The sequence below is a fragment of the Copadichromis virginalis genome, linkage group LG3 (assembly GCF_057382275.1).
Source record: "Copadichromis virginalis isolate Kocher_CV1m ecotype Utaka linkage group LG3, C_Virginalis_male_GT1.1, whole genome shotgun sequence".
In the NCBI taxonomy this organism is placed as follows: domain Eukaryota; kingdom Metazoa; phylum Chordata; class Actinopteri; order Cichliformes; family Cichlidae; genus Copadichromis; species Copadichromis virginalis.
This window is the reverse complement of record NC_140620.1, coordinates 35,886,761-35,906,496: the sequence shown is the minus strand read 5'-3', so window position 1 is coordinate 35,906,496 and position 19,736 is coordinate 35,886,761. Positions and strand designations below refer to the sequence as shown.

The 19,736-nt window shown below is 45.8% G+C and overlaps 1 protein-coding gene across 1 annotated transcript; it reads left to right on the top strand.

The window, feature by feature from the left end:
* The first annotated feature begins 822 nt into the window (after positions 1–822).
* Positions 823–19,535, top strand: LOC146714382 (uncharacterized). Its single transcript, XM_085450858.1, has 11 exons — positions 823–932; positions 1,069–1,110; positions 7,023–7,314; positions 7,412–7,548; positions 15,193–15,487; positions 15,690–15,841; positions 15,929–16,220; positions 16,361–16,506; positions 16,732–16,975; positions 18,302–18,480; positions 18,560–19,535. The coding sequence occupies exons 1-11, from the start codon at positions 902–904 to the stop codon at positions 18,619–18,621; spliced, it is 1,872 nt and encodes a 623-aa protein (XP_085306984.1). The 5' UTR covers positions 823–901; the 3' UTR covers positions 18,622–19,535.
* Positions 19,536–19,736: the final 201 nt, after the last annotated feature.

Below are 19,736 nucleotides of genomic sequence, written 5' to 3'. Positions count from 1 at the left end.
TCGATGCACCGGCGGCACCCTGCTCCAGGGCCGGGCCCCCATGCACCCACCCGCCCACAACCCCGGCAACACACCAACCAGGACCCGAGCCCCCGAGGCCCGGCCCGGGCCCCAGCCCAGAGACGGAGCGCCCCCAGAACCTCACGCCCATCCCGGACCCACCCAGGGGCAGCCAGGTTGCCAGGTCAGTAACCCGCGTCCGTCAGCACAGACCCTCCCCTAGCCCCGCTGCACGCAGCCGTGAGGAAACAGTCACCTGAGAGCCAACAGAGCCCTCAACCGGACGTGACCGCTACCCCGGGTTGAGCCCCCCAAGGAAGATGCCTCCGGGGAACCCCCCGACGCCCTAAGCCTGTCCCTACCCCCTCACCAATCACAACAGTGAAGGCGGGGAGACGGGCCTCTAATCCGTTTGATTGGTTAATGCTGTGAAGGGCTCTATTTGACTGGTCAAATGTGTAAAGGGGTTTCTTTGATTGGTAAATTCTTTAAAGCACATGTGTAAACATTTTGAGGTACCCAATTGTCGCAGTTTATGCCATTTTTTTGCGATGGGCCCATCGCATAGGCTGATATCGCACTGACAATAGATTTTCGATTTATTATGCAGGCCTAGTTGTGTGTGAAATTAGTGGATTGACCTTGAAATTCTGTAGCCAGTCTTGCTAACCTTTGCAGAACAAACAAAGCAGCAGATATCAATCTGGGTGTGTTTTTTGTTCATGCAAACTTTAGTGACTAAAATTTGCATTTTTTTTAATCTCAACAAATAAGGGTGTGATTAAGAGAGCTTAGTAGAAAGCTACAGAGCCACTAAGTCAATCTAGCTACCAGCTGGAGTGTACCATTAATTAGTATATGTAATGTCAGAATTAATTTGACTTGGATACTTTCCATAACCATGAGGGGCAGTCATATGTGGAGCTTCACTGGTAAGTTAAATTTTCTTAAACTGTCTATTAAAAAAAGGTAAAATGACAATAGATGGCATTTAATACACACATCACTAAAACAATTCAAAATAATAATTCAGTTTTTTAAATATTTTCAATCTCTATATGTTAACAGGCATTTCCATCATGTTAACATTAACATCTGGAGCACTGGCAGGTAACACTTTTTAGTAATTACAAACTTAGCATATGGTGGGAACTGGAAAAAAAAGAATATTAAAAAGCTGATTTCAATGACAACCAATGGATTGTACCAAGAGAATCACAAATCAAATAAAAACTCAAAGCACAGCCAAGTGCTGGAGCAAGTTACCTTCAAACCAACATGAAACTGTCTCGGTGCATGGCAGTTGAGATCAATAAGATGAAGCTGAATGAAAATCCATATTTATTTATTTATTTTTATTAAAAGGGCAAATTAATCCTGATAAATCTGACAGCTCAGAACAAATGCATGGTTCTAGAAAAGACCTACAAACCATTCCACTGTTGGAGGTAGACTGATATCAGTGATGATACTTTGTTTGATCTTTTAGCCTGCTTCACTTTGTCAGACAGCTTCTTTTTAAGTGATTTCTTGATTCAGCAGGTCTGCTCAGGTCTGAGTGTGTCCACTGATACTGAACTCAAGTTTCTACAGTGTGTAGTTAATTAAAGTTAATTCATGACTGTCAAAGGAAGAGCCATTACTTTTCACACAGAGAGTGTTCTCTTAATACAGAGGTGTCAAACTCAATTGCACAGGGGGCCAAACCTCAAGGTACACTTTAGGTCGCAGGCCAGACAAGATAAACATTTATTGAACACTAAAACAATGTTTTTGTAAACATAAATATGAATACAGACAGGAATATAATTCCAGAATAAATAAACTTTAAAAAAAAAAAAAAGCTTTAACTTTAAATATTTTGCTCTCCATAAAAAATATGTCCTGTCAAAATTATGCAAGTTAGAAATATGAACATGCTGCCAAAATCCCCAGAAAAAAATAAATGAAAACATACATAAGGTTTGAGCCGGGGGCATTGCTTCAGGAATATAACTAATAAACTCTGCGGGCCATTCAGTGTCGTACTTTCCCTTGAGTGTCCCATTAGAATGCAGCTCAATCTGAATCTGCACTGGTACAGTTTCCACATCAACTGTAAATGGTTTATAATGCAGCTTGAAATTCTCATTTTTTTGCTTCGAAGTGCGCTCAGTTTATCAGCAAAGTGCGCATTTGGGTGCACTGTTGCACTGACTTGGTTCAACATTACTTGGCAACAGGGAAAGTGAGGCAGGTGGCACTGGTGCATTTGTGACAGCTTCACTTGAAATGCCTTCACCGCATTATACATGCCATGTCCATGAACTGACAGATTTCCTTGCTGTGCTCAAAAACTCTATTGAGAACTTTTCCCCAACTCAGCCAACAGACGTATGCATGTATGATAAGGAATGTCGGCAATCATTTTTACACACACACAAATCTTTTTTACACATACAAATCTTTTTTACACATACAAATCCTGATTTACAAGTACAAAATATTTATGACCACATTTTGAGCCCATATTCTTTTGATAGTGTTTTCAGTATAAATTGTGCAAAAATAAACCTCTTGAACTTTTAATAAGAGTGTGTTACATGTTAGGAAGACAAGAAGTACAAAAACATTTGTAAACAGCAGCAGTTGCAAAAATCTTTGTTTTGAAAGTAAGCATTTACTCAAGTACCTACTCTATGCTTCATCAAATATTATCAGTGATTTAGAATAGGTGGATCATTAAATAAAAAACATGTTATTTAAAGAAGGATTTTGTTTTACTTTATAATTATGTGCCACAATACATATATTTGCTTAGTTAATTATTTATTCCCAAATATTAGGATTCGTCCCCTATGAATCGGTTGAACAATTGACAATATAAACATCCCTTCCTTGCATTTTCCTTATTCATTTTCACACATACCTTCATTTGTAGAACTCAATGACAATGATGACTGCTGCTCAGTCAACCTTTCCCTGACATTGCTCTCTGCTTCTGGTTGTATTTTAGCCTTCTTCAGGAAGAAATTCTCAATATTTTGAGATCTTTTCATTCTTCCTATTCTTTTATCTCTACTGGTTGGCCCTAAAGTAATAAAGCAAAAACTTGCAGAATCAGTTGACTCTGTCAAGACAATATTAAATGTTAACAGGTTGAAAACAATAGTCATAGAGAAAGTATACACAGTGGGGCAAAAAAAGTATTTAGTCAGCCACCGATTGTGCAAGTTCCCCCACTTAAAATGATGACAGAGGTCAGTAATTTGCACCAGAGGTACACTTCAACTGTGAGAGACAGAATGTGAAAAAAAAATCCATGAATCCACATGGTAGGATTTGTAAAGAATTTATTCGTAAATTAGGGTGGAAAATAAGTATTTGGTCACCTCAAACAAGGAAAATCTCTGGCTCTCACAGACCTGTAACGTCTTCTGTAAGAAGCTTTTCTGTCCCCCACTCGTTACCTGTATGAATGGCACCTGTTTGAACTCATCATCTGTATAAAAGACACCTGTCCACAGCCTCAAACAGTCAGACTCCAAACTCCGCCATGGCCAAGACTAAAGAGCTTTCGAAGGACACCAGGAAAAGTATTGTAGACCTGCACCAGACTGGGAAGAGTGAATCTACAATAGGCAAGCAGCTTGGTGTGAAAAAATCAACTGTGGGAGCAATCATCAGAAAATGGAAGACATACAAGACCACTGATAATCTCCCTCGATCTGGGGCTCCACGCAAGATCTCATCCCGTGGGGTCAAAATGATCATGAGAACGGTGGGCAAAGATCCCAGAACCACACGGGGGGACCTGGTGAATGACCTGCAGAGAGCTGGGACCAAAGTAACAAAGGTCACCATCAGTAACACACTACAACGGCAGGGAATCAAATCCCGCAGTGCCAGACGTGTTCCGCTGCTGAAGCCAGTGCATGTCCAGGCCCGTCTGAAGTTTGCCAGAGAGCACATGGATGATACAGCAGAGGATTGGGAGAATGTCATGTGGTCAGATGAAACCAAAGTAGAACTTTTTGGTATAAACTCAACTCGTCGTGTTTGGAGGAAGAAGAATACTGAGTTGCATCCCAAGAACACCATACCTACTGTGAAGCATGGGGGTGGAAACATCATGCTATGGGGCTGTTTTTCTGCCAAGGGGACAGGACGACTGATCCGTGTTAAGGACAGAATGAATGGGGCCATGTATCGTGAGATTTTGAGCCAAAACCTCCTTCCATCAGTGAGAACTTTGAAGATGAAACGAGGCTGGGTCTTCCAACATGACAATGATCCAAAACACACCGCCCGGGCAACAAAGGAGTGGCTCCGTAAGAAGCATTTGAAAGTCCTGGAGTGGCCTAGCCAGTCTCCAGACCTCAACCCCATAGAAAATCTGTGGCGGGAGTTGAAAGTCCGTGTTGCTCAGCGACAGCCCCAAAACATCACTGCTCTCGTGAAGATCTGCATGGAGGAATGGGCCAAAATACCAGCTACTGTGTGTGCAAACCTGGTAAAGACCTGTAGTAAACGTTTGTCCTCTGTTATTGCCAACAAAGGTTATGTTACAAAGTATTGAGTTGTATTTTTGTTATTGACCAAATACTTATTTTCCACCCTGATTACTTTTTTGCCTCACTGTACAGTGGTCCCTCATTTATTGCAGCAGGGGTTCTCAGAATAACTAGCCACGCACTTTATACACTTTTTCCCCACACACATGAACATTAGTCACAGTTCTCACAAGTTGATTCTCAAAGTGAAAACCTTTGTAGATTTTAAAACGTAAAAGTATTATTATGCCGCGTTTTGTCTTCGTCTGCCTGCCACTTTCATGCGCCTTTTTCCATCCCGGTGCAGGTGTGTATTTCCGAATGAGGGTCATAGTTATGAGTGTTTTTGTGCTGTTTTTTCTATTGGACGTGATGGTTATCAAAACCAAACATGATAAATTTGGCAAGCACAGGAGCCACGACATGGAGGAGATTTGACAATCAGGCTGCAGAATGCAATGCTGTACTGTGCAATAAAAAATCAGCGAAAAAGCGAGGCAGTGACGCGAGGCAGTGAACAGCGGGACCACTGTGTGCTGTTTATTAATAAACAATAACATATATTCCTATATGACAACATAAAAGCAGAAAGGTATTTGTACATCAGTGGGAAAATAGCGGGACAGTAGGCGGGCTTGCTAGCTTTTGTGCGGCTTCCCCGGGTCAGTCAAAAATTTAAAAAGAGAAATGAATGAACTTACCAGGTTGCCCGATCTCTTCACATATCTTTCTCCAAGCTCGGTCCTTTTTATTCCTGTCTCGGTACAGAAAGCAGCTGGTGTCGTACAGCTCCGGGTGGTTTGCTACGGCGTTGATTAACCATTCCTCCATACTGAATGAAGAATGAAGGCCTTTGGCTGGACCTGCCCCTTTGACCTAGGTCAGGGCCACGTCACCAGGCTCCTGATTGGTTGTCGCGGCGCAGATTGACGCTGAAGTTCAGATTTTTCCAACTCGAGCAGTAGACGCGATACGCGTGAATGCACAAAATGCAACACAAAAACTGACGCACGTATTTTCGCGAGTCAAACGCGCCAGACGCGCTGCTTTGATGCGCGTTTGATGCATTTTCGCGACGCAAATCTGCTTCTGAATTTTCGCGGGATCTGCAGTCGCACATCATCGCGCTTCTACATTGACTTTCCATGTAAACCTAATGCTCTGGTCTCATCTATTGCGTTCGGTGTGAACACACCGTAATTAACGCTCCTAGAAGAAATGATCACAAACACACAGAGGTGTGGACTCGAGTCACATGACTTGGACTCGAGTCAGACTCGAGTCATTAATTTTATGACTTTAGACTTGACTTGAAAAAATGTTTTAAGACTTGTGACTTGACTTGGACTTTTACACCAATGACCTGGGACTTGAATTGGACTTGAACCGGTTTACTTGAAAAGAATTGATATTTCACCCCAAATATAAAATTTAACATACATATTATATAGAAAGTGTGCACCATTAATTCAATTCATTGATTCGTTTATTCAAACCACACTCCATACTATGTGTGCGTGAGCTGTAGCACAGCCAATCAAATTAAGCAGATTTAAAAAAAAAAAAAACGCTCAAAAATGCTGCAAGGAGTTATTTTTTTCAGGTACATAAACTATGAAGTAGTCAACAAAAAACCGAAATGCAATATACAAAACATGCAAGAAGAGAATCACAGACAGAGATGGAGCAACTTCCAACTTTCTCCGACAGTTGAAGTTACATAAAGAACAGTAGGTGGTGCTTCTCTTTTGCTACGATGAGATAGCTGACTTCATCTAACTAGCAAATCTTGTCCAGGCTACATTGGTGATGCAGTTTTTTTTAATGTGTATGATATTTTTGTCATGCGATTTTAAAGCCGGCCCTACAAGCGCATCCAAGAATAACATGCAGCTTATCTCAGAACTGTCGGTGAAAATTATTCTTGGAGCTAAGTTTAATTGAGCTGCATTTTATAGAGGTGCAATTTCACAATTTGTGTATATTTTCTAAGTTCACTATTTCGTCATGTGTTGAGAAAAACACAGACTTTAAAATTACATGGTCTAATATTTACATTTAGCATATAACTGCAACATTCTTTTTTCGTGTTTTTGTTTTTAAAGACTCGAAAGGACTTGAAATTCAAAGTTTCAGACTTGTGACTTTACTTGAACTTCTACACCAGTGACTTGAGACTCGACTCTGACTTGCCTGACATTACTTGAGACTTGATTTGTGACTTGAGGACAAAGACTTGAGACTTACTTGAGACTTGCAAAACAATGACTTGGTCCCACCTCTGCAAACACATCAGGTCAAACTACGAGCTATGACTGTACATTCAGTGCAATATGCAGTAAATTGCCTATTACAAACCAGCACAAATACAAATAGAAGAACTCCTAATTTGACACTCGACATGGATATATATTTTATTTTATGCTCAATTCCAGAAGAAAATAACAATAATCCCCTCTGTTTTGATTAATAGTTATTTTTTTCACTTAGGTCAACTTCTTTACAACCTGGCACTGAAAAAAACAGCTGTCCAATCTTCAACCAGTGGCCCCTTGGGTACTGCTGGTAGAGCAGTTGATGGAAACAGAGATGCAAGCTATCAAAGAGGGTCTTGCAGCCTTACCAGTGGACAATCTAATCCCTGGTGGAGAGTAGACCTGGTAAATGTGTATACAATTGGAGCTGTAATGATAATCAATAGAGATGAATTGGAAAACAGGCTGGATGGTGCTGAAATCTGGATTGGAAATTCAACATCAATCAGTGGCCCTGAAAGCATCAGGTGAAAGAGCTATAACCATAAGTCAGTAATCATCATATCAGTAGGGCTTTTTTTAATTCATTCTTATACTTTTTCTATTTGACTTTTTCGTACACAGGTGTGCTGTCATCTCTCACATTCCCAAGGGACAAGCGTTTTACTTTCCATGTAACTCTGTGAAGGGACGCTACGTCACTGTGTTCCTACCAGGAAGTGGAAAGGTCCTGAGTCTCTGTGAGGTTGAAGTGTACTACGGTAAACACCTTTAATTCTGATTAGTGGTGCAACGGATCACGGTTGATCCGAAATCCGAACTGATCCCACTCCACGGTTTGGTACGCACGTGATCCGAAGATTGGAAAAAGAAAAAAAAAATATGTTTATGGTGCACGTGGTGGGTCTGTCAAGCGGTAGTTATGGTCAGTGCTAGCGGTCCAAGTAGCGGAGTAGAGGAGTTTGCGGTATTTAAGCAGCCTTTTGCTGCCCAATCCGACCGCGCTAAAGCTATTACAAAAGCTAATGGGGTGTTTAGCTGCAGATGGGAGGCCGTATTTTGTTGTGCAAAACAAGGGGTTTAAACTGTGATGAACGTGCTTGAGCCACGCTATATATCGTCCACTTCAGTGTGACAAGATCATTCCAAGCATGAATGAGCAGGAGAAGTTTAAAGTTATGGCTGAACTGTCCCAGGCATCTTCTGTTGCTCTAACTACAAATGGGTGGACCTCCAGGGCAACGGAAAGCCACGTGACCGTGACCGCTCGTTATATCACAGTGGAGTGGTAGATACAAAGCCCTGTACTGCCCTATAGATTACATTAGATTAGATGAAACTTTATTTATCCCTCGGGTGGGTTCCTCTGGGAAATTCAGTTTCCAGTTGCACAGCACCGACAGAAGTTGCAGAATGTGAGCAGTAATATACTGTGGCGAGCTCAGACAAGGAGGAGACAGAATTCCGTTCGGTCTTGCTCCCCCGAACTCTTAGCCAGGGAGCACCGCCATTTATTTACATCTGCCAGAAGAACACTGCCGCTAGCTCACTGCTCAGCGCGGCAACAGCACAGCAACAACAACAACACACAGGGCGCCCTCTGACCCCGGAAGGACACACCGTCGCAGCGAGAGGGCGTCACCCGTCACTATGGTAAAATAAACAAAACAGAACTGTAAAAACAGAACCCCGAACAGCCCTGACCCGCTACATAGCCCCCACCTAAGGGGTCAGTCGTCCCCGACGACCCCATTACCCCACACAAAGTCCTGCAAATGTCCAGGTGCCTTCTTTTGGCGCACCGGCCGGTCTCGACCGGCGGGGGAAAAGTCACTCGGGTCAGAAAATGGGGTGCCACCAGCATCCCCTGCCCCAGCGTCTGCCGGAGCGAGCGGTCGGTACGGTGAGAGCCTGTCCCGGTGCAACACCACCATGCACTCCAGGCCCGGCATGCGGATGCGGTAGACCACTTCTGTTAGCCGCTCCATGACCTCCGCCGGCCCTTGCCAGTGACTGCACAGTTTGGGGGACACTCCTCTCTTGCGGACCGGGCAGTACACCCAGACCTTGTCGCCTGGCATGAAAACCCCCCCTCGGCACTTGGTGTCATAGACTCTTTTCTGTCGTACTCCGGCGCTGGCCTGAGCCTGGTGGGTGTAGTCATGAACCACCTGCAGCCGCTCCCTCAGCCTCCTGTAGTAGTCCATCTCTGGCCCACCATCAATCTCCGGCTCAGGGGGGGACCCGAACACCAGATCCACAGGCATCCGGAACTCCCGTCCAAACATCAGAGCGGCAGGTGTGCACTGGCTGAACTCCTGAACTGCAGTCCGATACGACCAAAGGACCAGAGGCAGATGTCGGTCCCAATCCCACTGGTGACGGCTGGCAGATTAGAAATATCCTGTCTCAGAGTGACGCTGAAAAACTAGTTCATGCATTTATTACTTCCAGGCTGGACTACTGTAATTCATTATTACCAGGATGTCCAAAAAACTCGCTGAAAAGCCTTCAACTAATCCAAAATGCTGCAGCAAGAGTCCTGACAGGGACTAGAAAGAGAGATCATATTTCTCCTGTTTTGGCTTCCCTTCATTGGCTTCCTGTTAAATCCAGAATTGAATTCAAAATCCTGCTCCTCACATATAAGGTCTTAAATAATCAGGCCCCATCTTATCTTAATGACCTTGTAGTACCATATCACCCTATTAGAGCGCTTCGCTCTCGCTCTGCAGGCCTACTTGTTGTTCCTAGAGTATTTAAAAGTAGAATGGGAGGGAGAGCCTTCAGTTTTCAGGCCCCTCTTCTGTGGAACCAGCTTCCAGTTTGGATTCGGGAGACAGACACTATCTCTACTTTTAAGATTAGGCTTAAAACTTTCCTTTTTGCTAAAGCATATAGTTAGGGCTGGACCAGGTGACCCTGAATCCTCCCTTAGTTATGCTGCAATAGATGTAGGCTGCCGGGGGATTCCCATGATGCATTGAGTTTTTCCTTTCCAGTCACCTTTCTCACTCACTATGTATTAATAGACCTCTCTGCATTGAATCATATCTGTTATTAACCTCTGTCTCTCTTCCACAGCATGTCTTTATCCTGTCTTCCTTCTCTCACCCCAACCGGTCGCAGCAGATGGCCCCGCCCCTCCCTGAGCCTGGTTCTGCCGGAGGTTTCTTCCTGTTAAAAGGGAGTTTTTCCTTCCCACTGTCACCAAAGTGCTTGCTCAAAAGGGGTCATATGATTGTTGGGTTTTTCTCTGTATCTATGAAGCGCCTTGAGACGACTTTTGTTGTGATTTGGCGCTATATAAATAAAATTGAATTGAATTGAATTGAATTGGTGAGAATGGCGAGCTGGGTGGCCAGCATGCGGTTAAAGTGTTCAACCAAGCCATCGCTTTGCAGGTGGAGCAGTGTGGTTCTCGTCTTCTCCACCCCCAGCCGCCGGCAGATCTCCCCAAAGACCTTCGATTCGAAGTTACGCCCCTGGTCACTGTGGAGCTAAGCCGGGACCCCAAAATGGGTGAACATCTCCTCCACCAGCTTCTCGGCCGTCGTCGTTGCGCTCTGGTCCGGCACCCCGTGGGCCTCTGGCCACTTCGTGAAATAGTCCATAGCCACCAACACATACCGGTTCCCTGACTCTGTGATGGGGAAAGGCCCCAGGACGTCCACTACCACTCTTTCCATTGGGGCCCCCACCAGGTACTGCTGAAGGGGGGCAGTGGAGCGTTGAGTTGGGCCCTTCTGTGCCATGCAGGTGTCACAGCAGTGCACATGAAGTTCCACATCCCGTCGACAGCCAGGCCAGTAGAACTGTCCCCTGAGGCGGCGGAGAGTTTTGGCGTTCCCATAGTGTCCTGCCCCCACCGAGCTGTGGACCAGCTCAAGCACCTGTGACCACATGCGACTGAGGCACCAACAGCTGCAGGAGATCTCTGCCCTGACCGGGGGCCCACCATCTCCGGTACAGGAGGCCGTCGTGGGTCTCCAGATTGTTGTGCTGGGAGTAGTAGGCCTTCACCTCGGGCTCCTGTCCCGACACCCCCCGTCCAGGCGGGGCGTCGCGTCGGCCTCCTGCTCCAGCTTCAGCTGCTGCGTTGTAAATGGGAGCCACCCCCCTCCGCCGGCTGTGGCCTGAGCAGTAGCCACCCCCAGCACCTCCTGGGCCCGCTCCTCCTGTCGCAGGCAGTAGCGGCACTCTCGACGGCTACGCAGGGCCATCTGGAGAGGGCATCAGCGTTGCCATGCTGTCGACCTGCCCAATGCTGGATCTCGAAGTCGTAGCCCTGAAGGACCTCCAGCCAGCGGGCCACCTGCCCTTCTGGGTGTTTGAAGTTCAGGAGCCAAGTCAGAGACGCATGGTCAGTGCACAGGAGGAACCAGCAGCCGTGCAGATATGGCTGGAAGTGCCGCACCGCTAGCACTACGGCCAGCAGCTCCCACCGGGTCATGCAGTAGTTCCTCTCGGCTCGCCCCAAGGCACGACTGAAGTACGCCACCACCTGTTCTCCAGCCTCGTCCTGCTGGGAAAGGACCGCCCCGACTCCTACATTGCTAGCATCAGTGTCCACACTGAAAGGTTGCTGGGCGTCGGGGTAGGCCAGGACTGGGGCTCTGGTGAGGGCCTCCTTCAGCTGTGCAAAAGCCGCAGCACAGGCATCCCCCCCAGCCAAACAGCACTCCCTTGTCAGTCAGGCGGTGGAGGGGGCTGGCCATCATCACGAACCCCTTGATGAACTGACGGTAGTAGGAGGCTAGGCCCAGGAAGCTCCATAGTTCTTGGACGTTCGAGGGAGTCGGCCAGTCCCGGACCGCAGCCACTTTTGCGGGGTCAGTAGTGACACCTCGAGCGCTGATCACATGGCCCAAGAACGTGGTCTCTCTCGCCAACAGCCGGCATTTCACGGGGTTGAGCTGCAGCCCAGCTCGTCGGATGGACCTCGCTCAGGTGAGACAGTGCACTGTCGAAGTCGCCACCGTGCACCAACAGGTCATCCAGGTACACAACGCAGCGGCTACCAGGGATATCCACTAGCACCCTCTCCATCAGCCTCTCAAACGTCGCTGGCGCATTGCAGAGCCCAAATGGCATGACCCTGAACTGCCACAGCCCCTGTCCAATGGTGAATGCAGTCTTAGGCCTTGCTTTGGGGGCTAGCTCCACCTGCCAGTAACCGCTGCGTAGGTCGAGGGAGCTGAACCAGCTGGAGCCGGTAACGTAATCTAGGGCCTCGACGATCCGCAGAAGTGTGTACGAGTCCTTCTTGTTGACTGCATTGAGACGGCAAAAGTCCACGCAGAACCTCGGGCTGCCATCCTTCTTCCCCACCAGAACCAGGGTGCCGCCCATGGGCTATTGGATGACTCGATCACCCCAGCCGCAGCCATCTCACGGATCTTCTCTTCTGCTACCTGCCGTTTTGAGAGGGGCAGCCGGTGTGGGCGCAGACGGATGGGCTTAGCAGAGCCGGTGTCGATGGTGTGCTGGACCAGACTCGTCTGCCTACAGTCTTTGTCACTGGCAGCAAAGATGTCCACATTCTCATCCAGAAGGCACCTCAACCGCTGGCGCTGGTCGACGTTGAGGCCTACGCTGCTGCGCTGCCAAAGGTCATCAACAGCCTCGATGGTCTTGGTCGAGGGAGGTTTGTCGGGCTGAGAGGCTGAGGCTGAGGCTGAGGCGAGTGGAGATGACCCAGAGCCACCGGCATCCGAAATCTGCTGAGCGGCAGGTGCCCGACGCCTGTCTCGTCTGGTCCCCTTCGCTCCCTGCTTTTGGCCACGCTGGAGGGCAAAAGTCTCTGCGCCAAGAGTGATAGCCAGCTTCACGGTGTCGACGCAGGCCCCCCCAGCGGCTCAGCAGATCCAGGCCAATGATGCACCGGTCTTGAATGTCGGCGAGCCAGAAGTCGTGCACCAGCTCCAGATCCTTCACTCAGATCCGCAACAGTTTCTTCCCCCGCATAACAGTTTTCTCCCCCGTCACTGTCATCAGCTGGGTGTCTGTGGGCAACCAACCCTTCACCAGTGGCCCGGATGTTCCAGGGGCACGCCAGGTCGTATCAGGGAAATGGTAGACCCCGTGTCCACCAGGGCCTAGCATGGCTGGTCCTTAACACAGCAGCTCAGGTAGAGTCCCTTGAGGTGCCCAACTCGGCCCACCACCATGCATCGTCCTTGGAGGGGGGCAGGAAGCTGGAGCGGTGGTCCCCTCGCTACACCGCTCCCTCCTCGTTTCCCTGAGGCTGTGTAATTCTGGTCTTCGGGGCTGGTGCTGGGCAGTCGTGCGCCACGTGGCCAGGCTCATCGCAACGGTCGACGAGGATGCCTCCGGGGCACCGAGGGTTGCAGCTGGGATATCTCGGCAACCTTCCCCTCCCCGTCGCAGTCTGCGGCTCTGATTTGGGGGTAGTTTGGGGGGGGGGGGGCACCTGCTGGTTAGGTCGCGAGGTGAGCACCAGCCCTGAGGCATGGCCAGGTGGACGTGTTGGCGTTGTCGCTCTGGGAAAAGTCCTTGCAGAAAAGCATGCAGGCTAAGCTCCTCACAGGCTGCTGCTGGAAACTCCGGATAGCCACAACGAGCATACAGCAACACGTCTGCTGCAAAGGTGCCCAGGCTCTCCTCCGGCCAACGGCTCCGGTTGGTCAGCCGCTCTCTGCTCTGATCAGTGGAGTGCCGCTGCCCGAATCGCCTCTCGAGTGCCGCGGTGAGGGCCTGGAGCTCATGCTGCTCTGCCGGGGCTAGGTCAAGGAGTATCTGCAGTGCATCTCCCTCTAATGCTAGCACTAGGTGTGTAGCAGTCTCCTCTTCGCTCCAGCCACTATGTCTGGCGGCCAGCCGCACTTGTGAGAGGTAGGGCTCTAGCGGGGTTAGCCCATTGTATTTCGGTACCTTAACTGGCGTGGTAGGCATAACTGCTCGCGGTTGGGGGCTCGGCGTGTGGGTCGACAGATGTAGCCCATGAAGCATTGCCCTAGCGTCTGTCGTGACGGGCCATCGCCGTGGTGCGCTCGCGCCATCGGGACCCGTCGGGGGACTTACATGGCCACTCACATCCTCTCTCTTCAATCGCCAGCTTCCCACGTGGGGAATGTTCTCCTCGACAGCTTGCTCCAGCCTCTGAATGTCTCTCTCCATTACGGCGAGGGTGAGCTATCCCACTTCTGACACCAATGTGGCAAGCTCAGACAAGGAGGAGACAGAATTCCATTCGGTCTTGCTCCCCCGCCCTCTTAGCCAGGGAGCACCGCCATTTATTTACATCTGCCAGAAGAACACTGCCGCTAGCTCACTGCTCAGCGCGGAAACAGCACAGCAACAACAACAACACACAGGGCGCCCTCTGACCCTGGAAGGACACACCGTCGCAGCAAGAGGGCGTCACCCGTCACTATGGTAACATAAACAAAACATAACTGTAAAAACAGAACCCCGAACAGCCCTGACCCGCTACAATACCATATATACACATATATAAATACAGAGAATACAAAAGGGATAAATAGAATAAATAGGAATAAGAATACAAGGGAACGGCACATTTCAAGTGAGTCTATTGAACATATATTTATTACTCTCAGATTTAGCCATTCTTATATTTTTCTTGTTTTATGTTATTGTATTTTTTGCACAACTCTGTTGCTTGTGAAGCTTGCACACAAGAATTTCACTCACATGTACTGTACCAGTGTACCTGCACATGTGAAGTGACAATAAAAGTGATTTGATTTATTACACCGTTGGTTATTAACAAAAACTATTGCACAGTGAAAAGGCACTACAGCTTACTTGTTCCCCCATCCTTTGTCCCCGTCTCCCCTCCCTCTCCCCTCCAGCGAGGAGTTAAACAGTTTAATGGCATGTGGGACAAAGGACTTTAAGTCTGCTGCTCCTTGACTTTGGGAGAAGCAACCTGTCACTGAACAGAATCCTCTGGTTGTTTATGGCCGTGTGCAGAGGATGCAGAGGCTGCCCAGCATGGTCCATAATGTCCATATGCACCTTAATTTGTTTTTGTATAAGTGAGTGAAATGAGTCTTCAATTGAATGTTTTTTAATAGGCAAAAAATACTTAAATAAATAAATGGTGAGTCGAATTTTTGTCTTTTTTTTCTATTTTTGCTGATCCGAAAATTTATCCTATCCGTGACTTAAAACCGTGATCCGATCCGAACCGTGAGATTTTTGATCCGTTGCACCACTAATTCTGATGCTGATAAGGAAGACTAAGTGACTGAGTAAAAGTACAAATGAAGGCATTCGTGTCAGGGTGTTTTTGATTACTGAAAAAATATAATGATGCTTTAATCCTTATTTGTTTTGGGGTTTTTTATTTTTTTTACCAGTAAGGGTTGTCAGAGCCCAACCAAAAGAAATTATTGTCCTCTTGGTTTTCCTTCAAGGATACCCATTACCCAATGTGGCACTCAAAGGAGAAGCTACCCAGTCATCTACACTCTCCTTTGCCACTGCGTCCAAAGCCATCGATGGCAGACGGAACTCGTTCTATAGCAATGGGTTCTGTAGCCACACGGCTGAAGACGAGACCAACCCCTGGTGGAGGGTGGACCTGCAGCGAAGCTTTACAATCACTGCTGTAAAAGTCACCAACAGAGGAGACTGCTGTGCTGAAAGACTGGATGGAGCTGAGATCAGAATAGGAAACTCACTGGACAACAATGGAAACAGTAATCCCAGGTAATTTTATATCAGTCAACGTTCATTGTGTTTTTTTTTTCTTTCTTTGTTTTATTTTAGAATAACTTGAACAGCAATGTTTCAGCAATTAGAATATACATATTATCGACCACAGGACTAGTTAATTACTTGATGTTACTTTCTCCTTAACATGAAGTCCATAATACTAACATAATACTGCCCCCACACTCTCTGCTGTCAGGTGTGCTTCCATCTCACATATCAAAGCAGGTAAAACCTACACATACCGGTGTGATGGAGGCAGCATGGAGGGTCGCTTTGTGAATATGTTTCTTCCTGGACAGAAGAAGACTCTCACCCTGTGTGAAGTGGAGGTGTATGCTGCCCCAGCAGGTAGAGCTTTAAGTGACTGGATCTGATCTACTGAAAGACGTCTGCCTTTTACTGATTCATGCCCATTTTTTCCTTTCAACAATTTAGTGGAGCCGCTTCAAAATGTGGCCTTAAACAGAGAAACAGTACAGTCATCTGTTAGTGCAGCATATGGGCCTTCAAAAGGTGTCGATGGATGCAGAAATGGAAACTTGGACTCAGGATGCTGTACACATACTTTAGAAGATCTGGATCCCTGGTGGAGAGTAGACTTGTTGGCTGTCTATAAAGTCAGTGCTGTCACCATCATCAACAGAAAGGATGCTGTTATAGAAAGGATTCTTGGGGGGAAGATCCTGATCGGGAACTCGCTGGATCAAAATGGTAACCAAAACCCCAGGTGAGATCTGATTTCTGAGCATTTCTCCATAACCATTAAGTTAAATTTTTTTCTGTACTTAAACAACAACAAACTAATGTTTGAACATAGATTAGAAATTAAAACTGACATTTTCTTTGTTGTTTCTCTAAATCCATCAGTTGTGGCATGATCGAATCATTAGATGGTACACCAACATACACATTCCAGTGTAATGCAATGGAAGGTCGCTACGTCAATGTGATCATACCAGGAATTAAGAGATATATGACTCTGTGTGAAGTGGAGGTGTTTGCTTCTCTATCTGGTAGGGTCTTGGGATGTTATTTTTGGAAGTTCTTTGGTTGTTGTGTGTGCTTAAATTATGGTAACATTTTTACTGTTGTTACCCTTTTTTCTAATATTTTATCTTTGCTCACAGTTAGCTTTCGGTGTCCAATTTTAATACAGAACATTGCAATTTAAGATGTTAAGATAAACGGAAAACAATAAAAAACCAAATATGGTTTCTAATAAGAATACTTCCCTGCAGTGCCAGATGTTGTCATTCCTCCACCTCCTTCCAGCCCTCCTCCACCTGTGAGCCTGCAGTTTGGTGGCAGGAACGTGACGGTGGTGGGAGAGAGGCTCTGCTGGTCTGATGCTCTGATGTACTGTAGACGTTATTACTGGGACCTGCTCAGCCTTCACAACCAACAGGAGCAAAGCGAGTTGGAGCAGCTGCTGGGCCTCGTTCCTTTCTCTCTCACAGACCACGTCTGGCTGGGACTGCGCAGGTACTGATAGCTATAGATTCATTTAGTTGATGTACATCTACAGATCAGTGAATCAGCATGACAAAATATAAATGAGATGGTGGAGCTCTCCAATCACAAGTGTAATAAAAAATCTATTAAAGAACTAGAAATAATGTCAGATGACCCCAAGGAAATCAAAGAAATAACAAAATCAAAACAAGAAAAGCTAGAAAGAAATGTGAACAATGTATGAAGAAAATGAAAATAACTACCAATTGTTCAAAGAAGAAGTGATCTCTGATAACAATAAAAATTTTCTTATAGAGTGCCGAATCACAACAACAGCCTCAAGGTGCTTTATATTATAAGGTCGACCCTACAATAAAAAAGAAAAGAAAAACCCAATATTATGAACCCCTATGAGCAAGCACTTTGGCAACAGTGGGAAGGAAAAACTCCCTTTTAACAGGAAGAAACCTCCAGCAGAACCAGGCTCAGGGAGGGGCGGGGCCATCTGCTGCGACCGGTTGGGGTGAGAGAAGGAAGACAGGATAAAGACATGCTGTGGAAGAGAGACAGAGATTAATAACAAGTATGATTCAGTGCAGAGAGGTCTATTAACACATAGTGAGTGAGAAAGGTGACTGGAAAGGAAAAACTCAATGCATCATGGGAATCCCCGGCAGCCTACGTCTATTGCAGCATAAGGATTCTCTAAGGGAGGATTCAGGATCACCTGGTCCAGCCCTAACTATATGCTTTAGCAAAAAGGAAAGTTTTAAGCCTAATCTTAAAAGTAGAGATAGTGTCTGTCTTCTGAATCCAAACTGGAAGCTGGTTCCACAGAAGAGGGGCCTGAAAACTGAAGGCTCTGCCTCCCATTCTACTTTTAAATACTCTAGGAACAACAAGTAGGCCTGCAGTGCGAGAGCAAAGTGCTCTAATAGTGTGATATGGTACTGTAAATCTATAAGTCAGATGCTTTGTTTTGTTGTGTATACTCATTTCCACAGCTGCCTTTCCCAGACAACAGCAAACCTGCTCTAACATAGGGGTGGCAGAAACTTAATTGACATTATTTAATCCACAAGAAATTTGAAAGAAATTTCTATTGATTGATTTGTACACTTTGATTTGTACACTTTTTTTTTTTTTTTTGTAGTGAAATTCTTCTTATTTTCTTTTTTTTTTACTCCGTTTGGACTGAAGTGTTATACCGGAAAGGCCAGCCTTGAGCTTGCAGAATAACAAAATGTATTTAGTGTCTTCCTGACCATACAAATTAGTAATATATATTGTTATTTTAAAGATAAATATCAATCCATTCAGTTTAAATCTGTTCATATATTTTTCTCTGTCCAAAAGATCCCTCAGAGCAGACGAGTGGTTCTGGATGTCTGGATATTCCATGAATTTCTTAAATTGGCCACAAGATTTTGTTCCTGACAGCTACTCCAGCACCTGTGGAGGCGTGGCCAGCACAGAGCACTTCCTCTGGCAGGACCAGCCCTGTGGGGAGAACCTCAACTTCATCTGCCAATCAGGTTTTACTTGCACCATGTTAAGGCTTGTATGCAATTATTGTGCATTACTTTGATTTAACTCTAACTCATGTCCTTTCAGGTTCTGACGATGCTGTGCAGAGAGTTCATTTCTCCAGCACCAAGGATCCAACAAATCCATAAAGGAGATGACACAGTAGAAACTGTGATGCATAGTTATTTTGTTAGAAATAGTTTATATTTGAATTTGTTTTGCACTCTTTTAAATTCTGGCAAAAATTCAGTAACTGCATAGAACACTGTTTATCTTTTTCATATCGCCAATCCTGATGACAACACATTAAGTTGAAGTCATGTGTAAATAATTTCTGTCTAAATTTTTGCTGTTTGGTTTGTACTATTGCTCATGGGAATTATTATAATTATATTTATAAAAAGCAGGCGAGCTTATTCCTTTGCATTATATATAACAATAAATGCCTGCAAAAACTAGGTCCACATTATAGTATAGTACACTATAGTATCTGTAGTATGGACCAAAGTGATGAACTTACTCTTGTTTTCTCTTCTATGGTCACCTGGGTTGGAAAAAATTTAAGGAGCTGTTGTTATGTGTGACAAAGATTAGTTTGTGACAAATTGTAATGTGAATGTGTTTTGTTTAACATTGATAAGATGGATTTAATGGATTGATGTGTGTGTGTATGCAGCGCTAACAATACAGTGAAAAAAAAAGTTAATTGAAGTCTTCCAAATGCAGAAGTGTTAGACTGACGGTAAGAAGGTAAAGAACCTTCCAGGCCTAAAGGTGTATAGACTTCTGGGTGAGTCCAACAGATACAGGATATGATGTATGCTGGTGGTAAAAAGGTTTTAAAACTATTGATCTGAACCTTTTTGTTTGTTTGTGGAAGCAATCTGCATAAACATACATGTGTCATGAATGTGAGTGTGCTCATGAACCAAAGCAAATAAAGGAGTCCAGTATGTGATTGGTAATCCTCATAAGAACACTACAGAAGTAACAAGAAAGTCTGCCTGTCATTTAAAGTGTATCACTAATCGCTGTTTAATTTAATATAATAAATATTACACTAGCTTGGCCCATGTCCTCATTTTAGCTTTGACAGCGTTTTTTAGTAGATAAAGGCAAATGGCTTAAACATGGACTGAGCTGTGGTTTGGGGAAGGCATCGAAGGGCACAGACACGAGAACAAACAGCTTGTGTAACCTGTGGGGGTCATATGATTGGAGGCAATGTTTGGAGGCAAATATGAGTATGGGGCACTTCACTGGT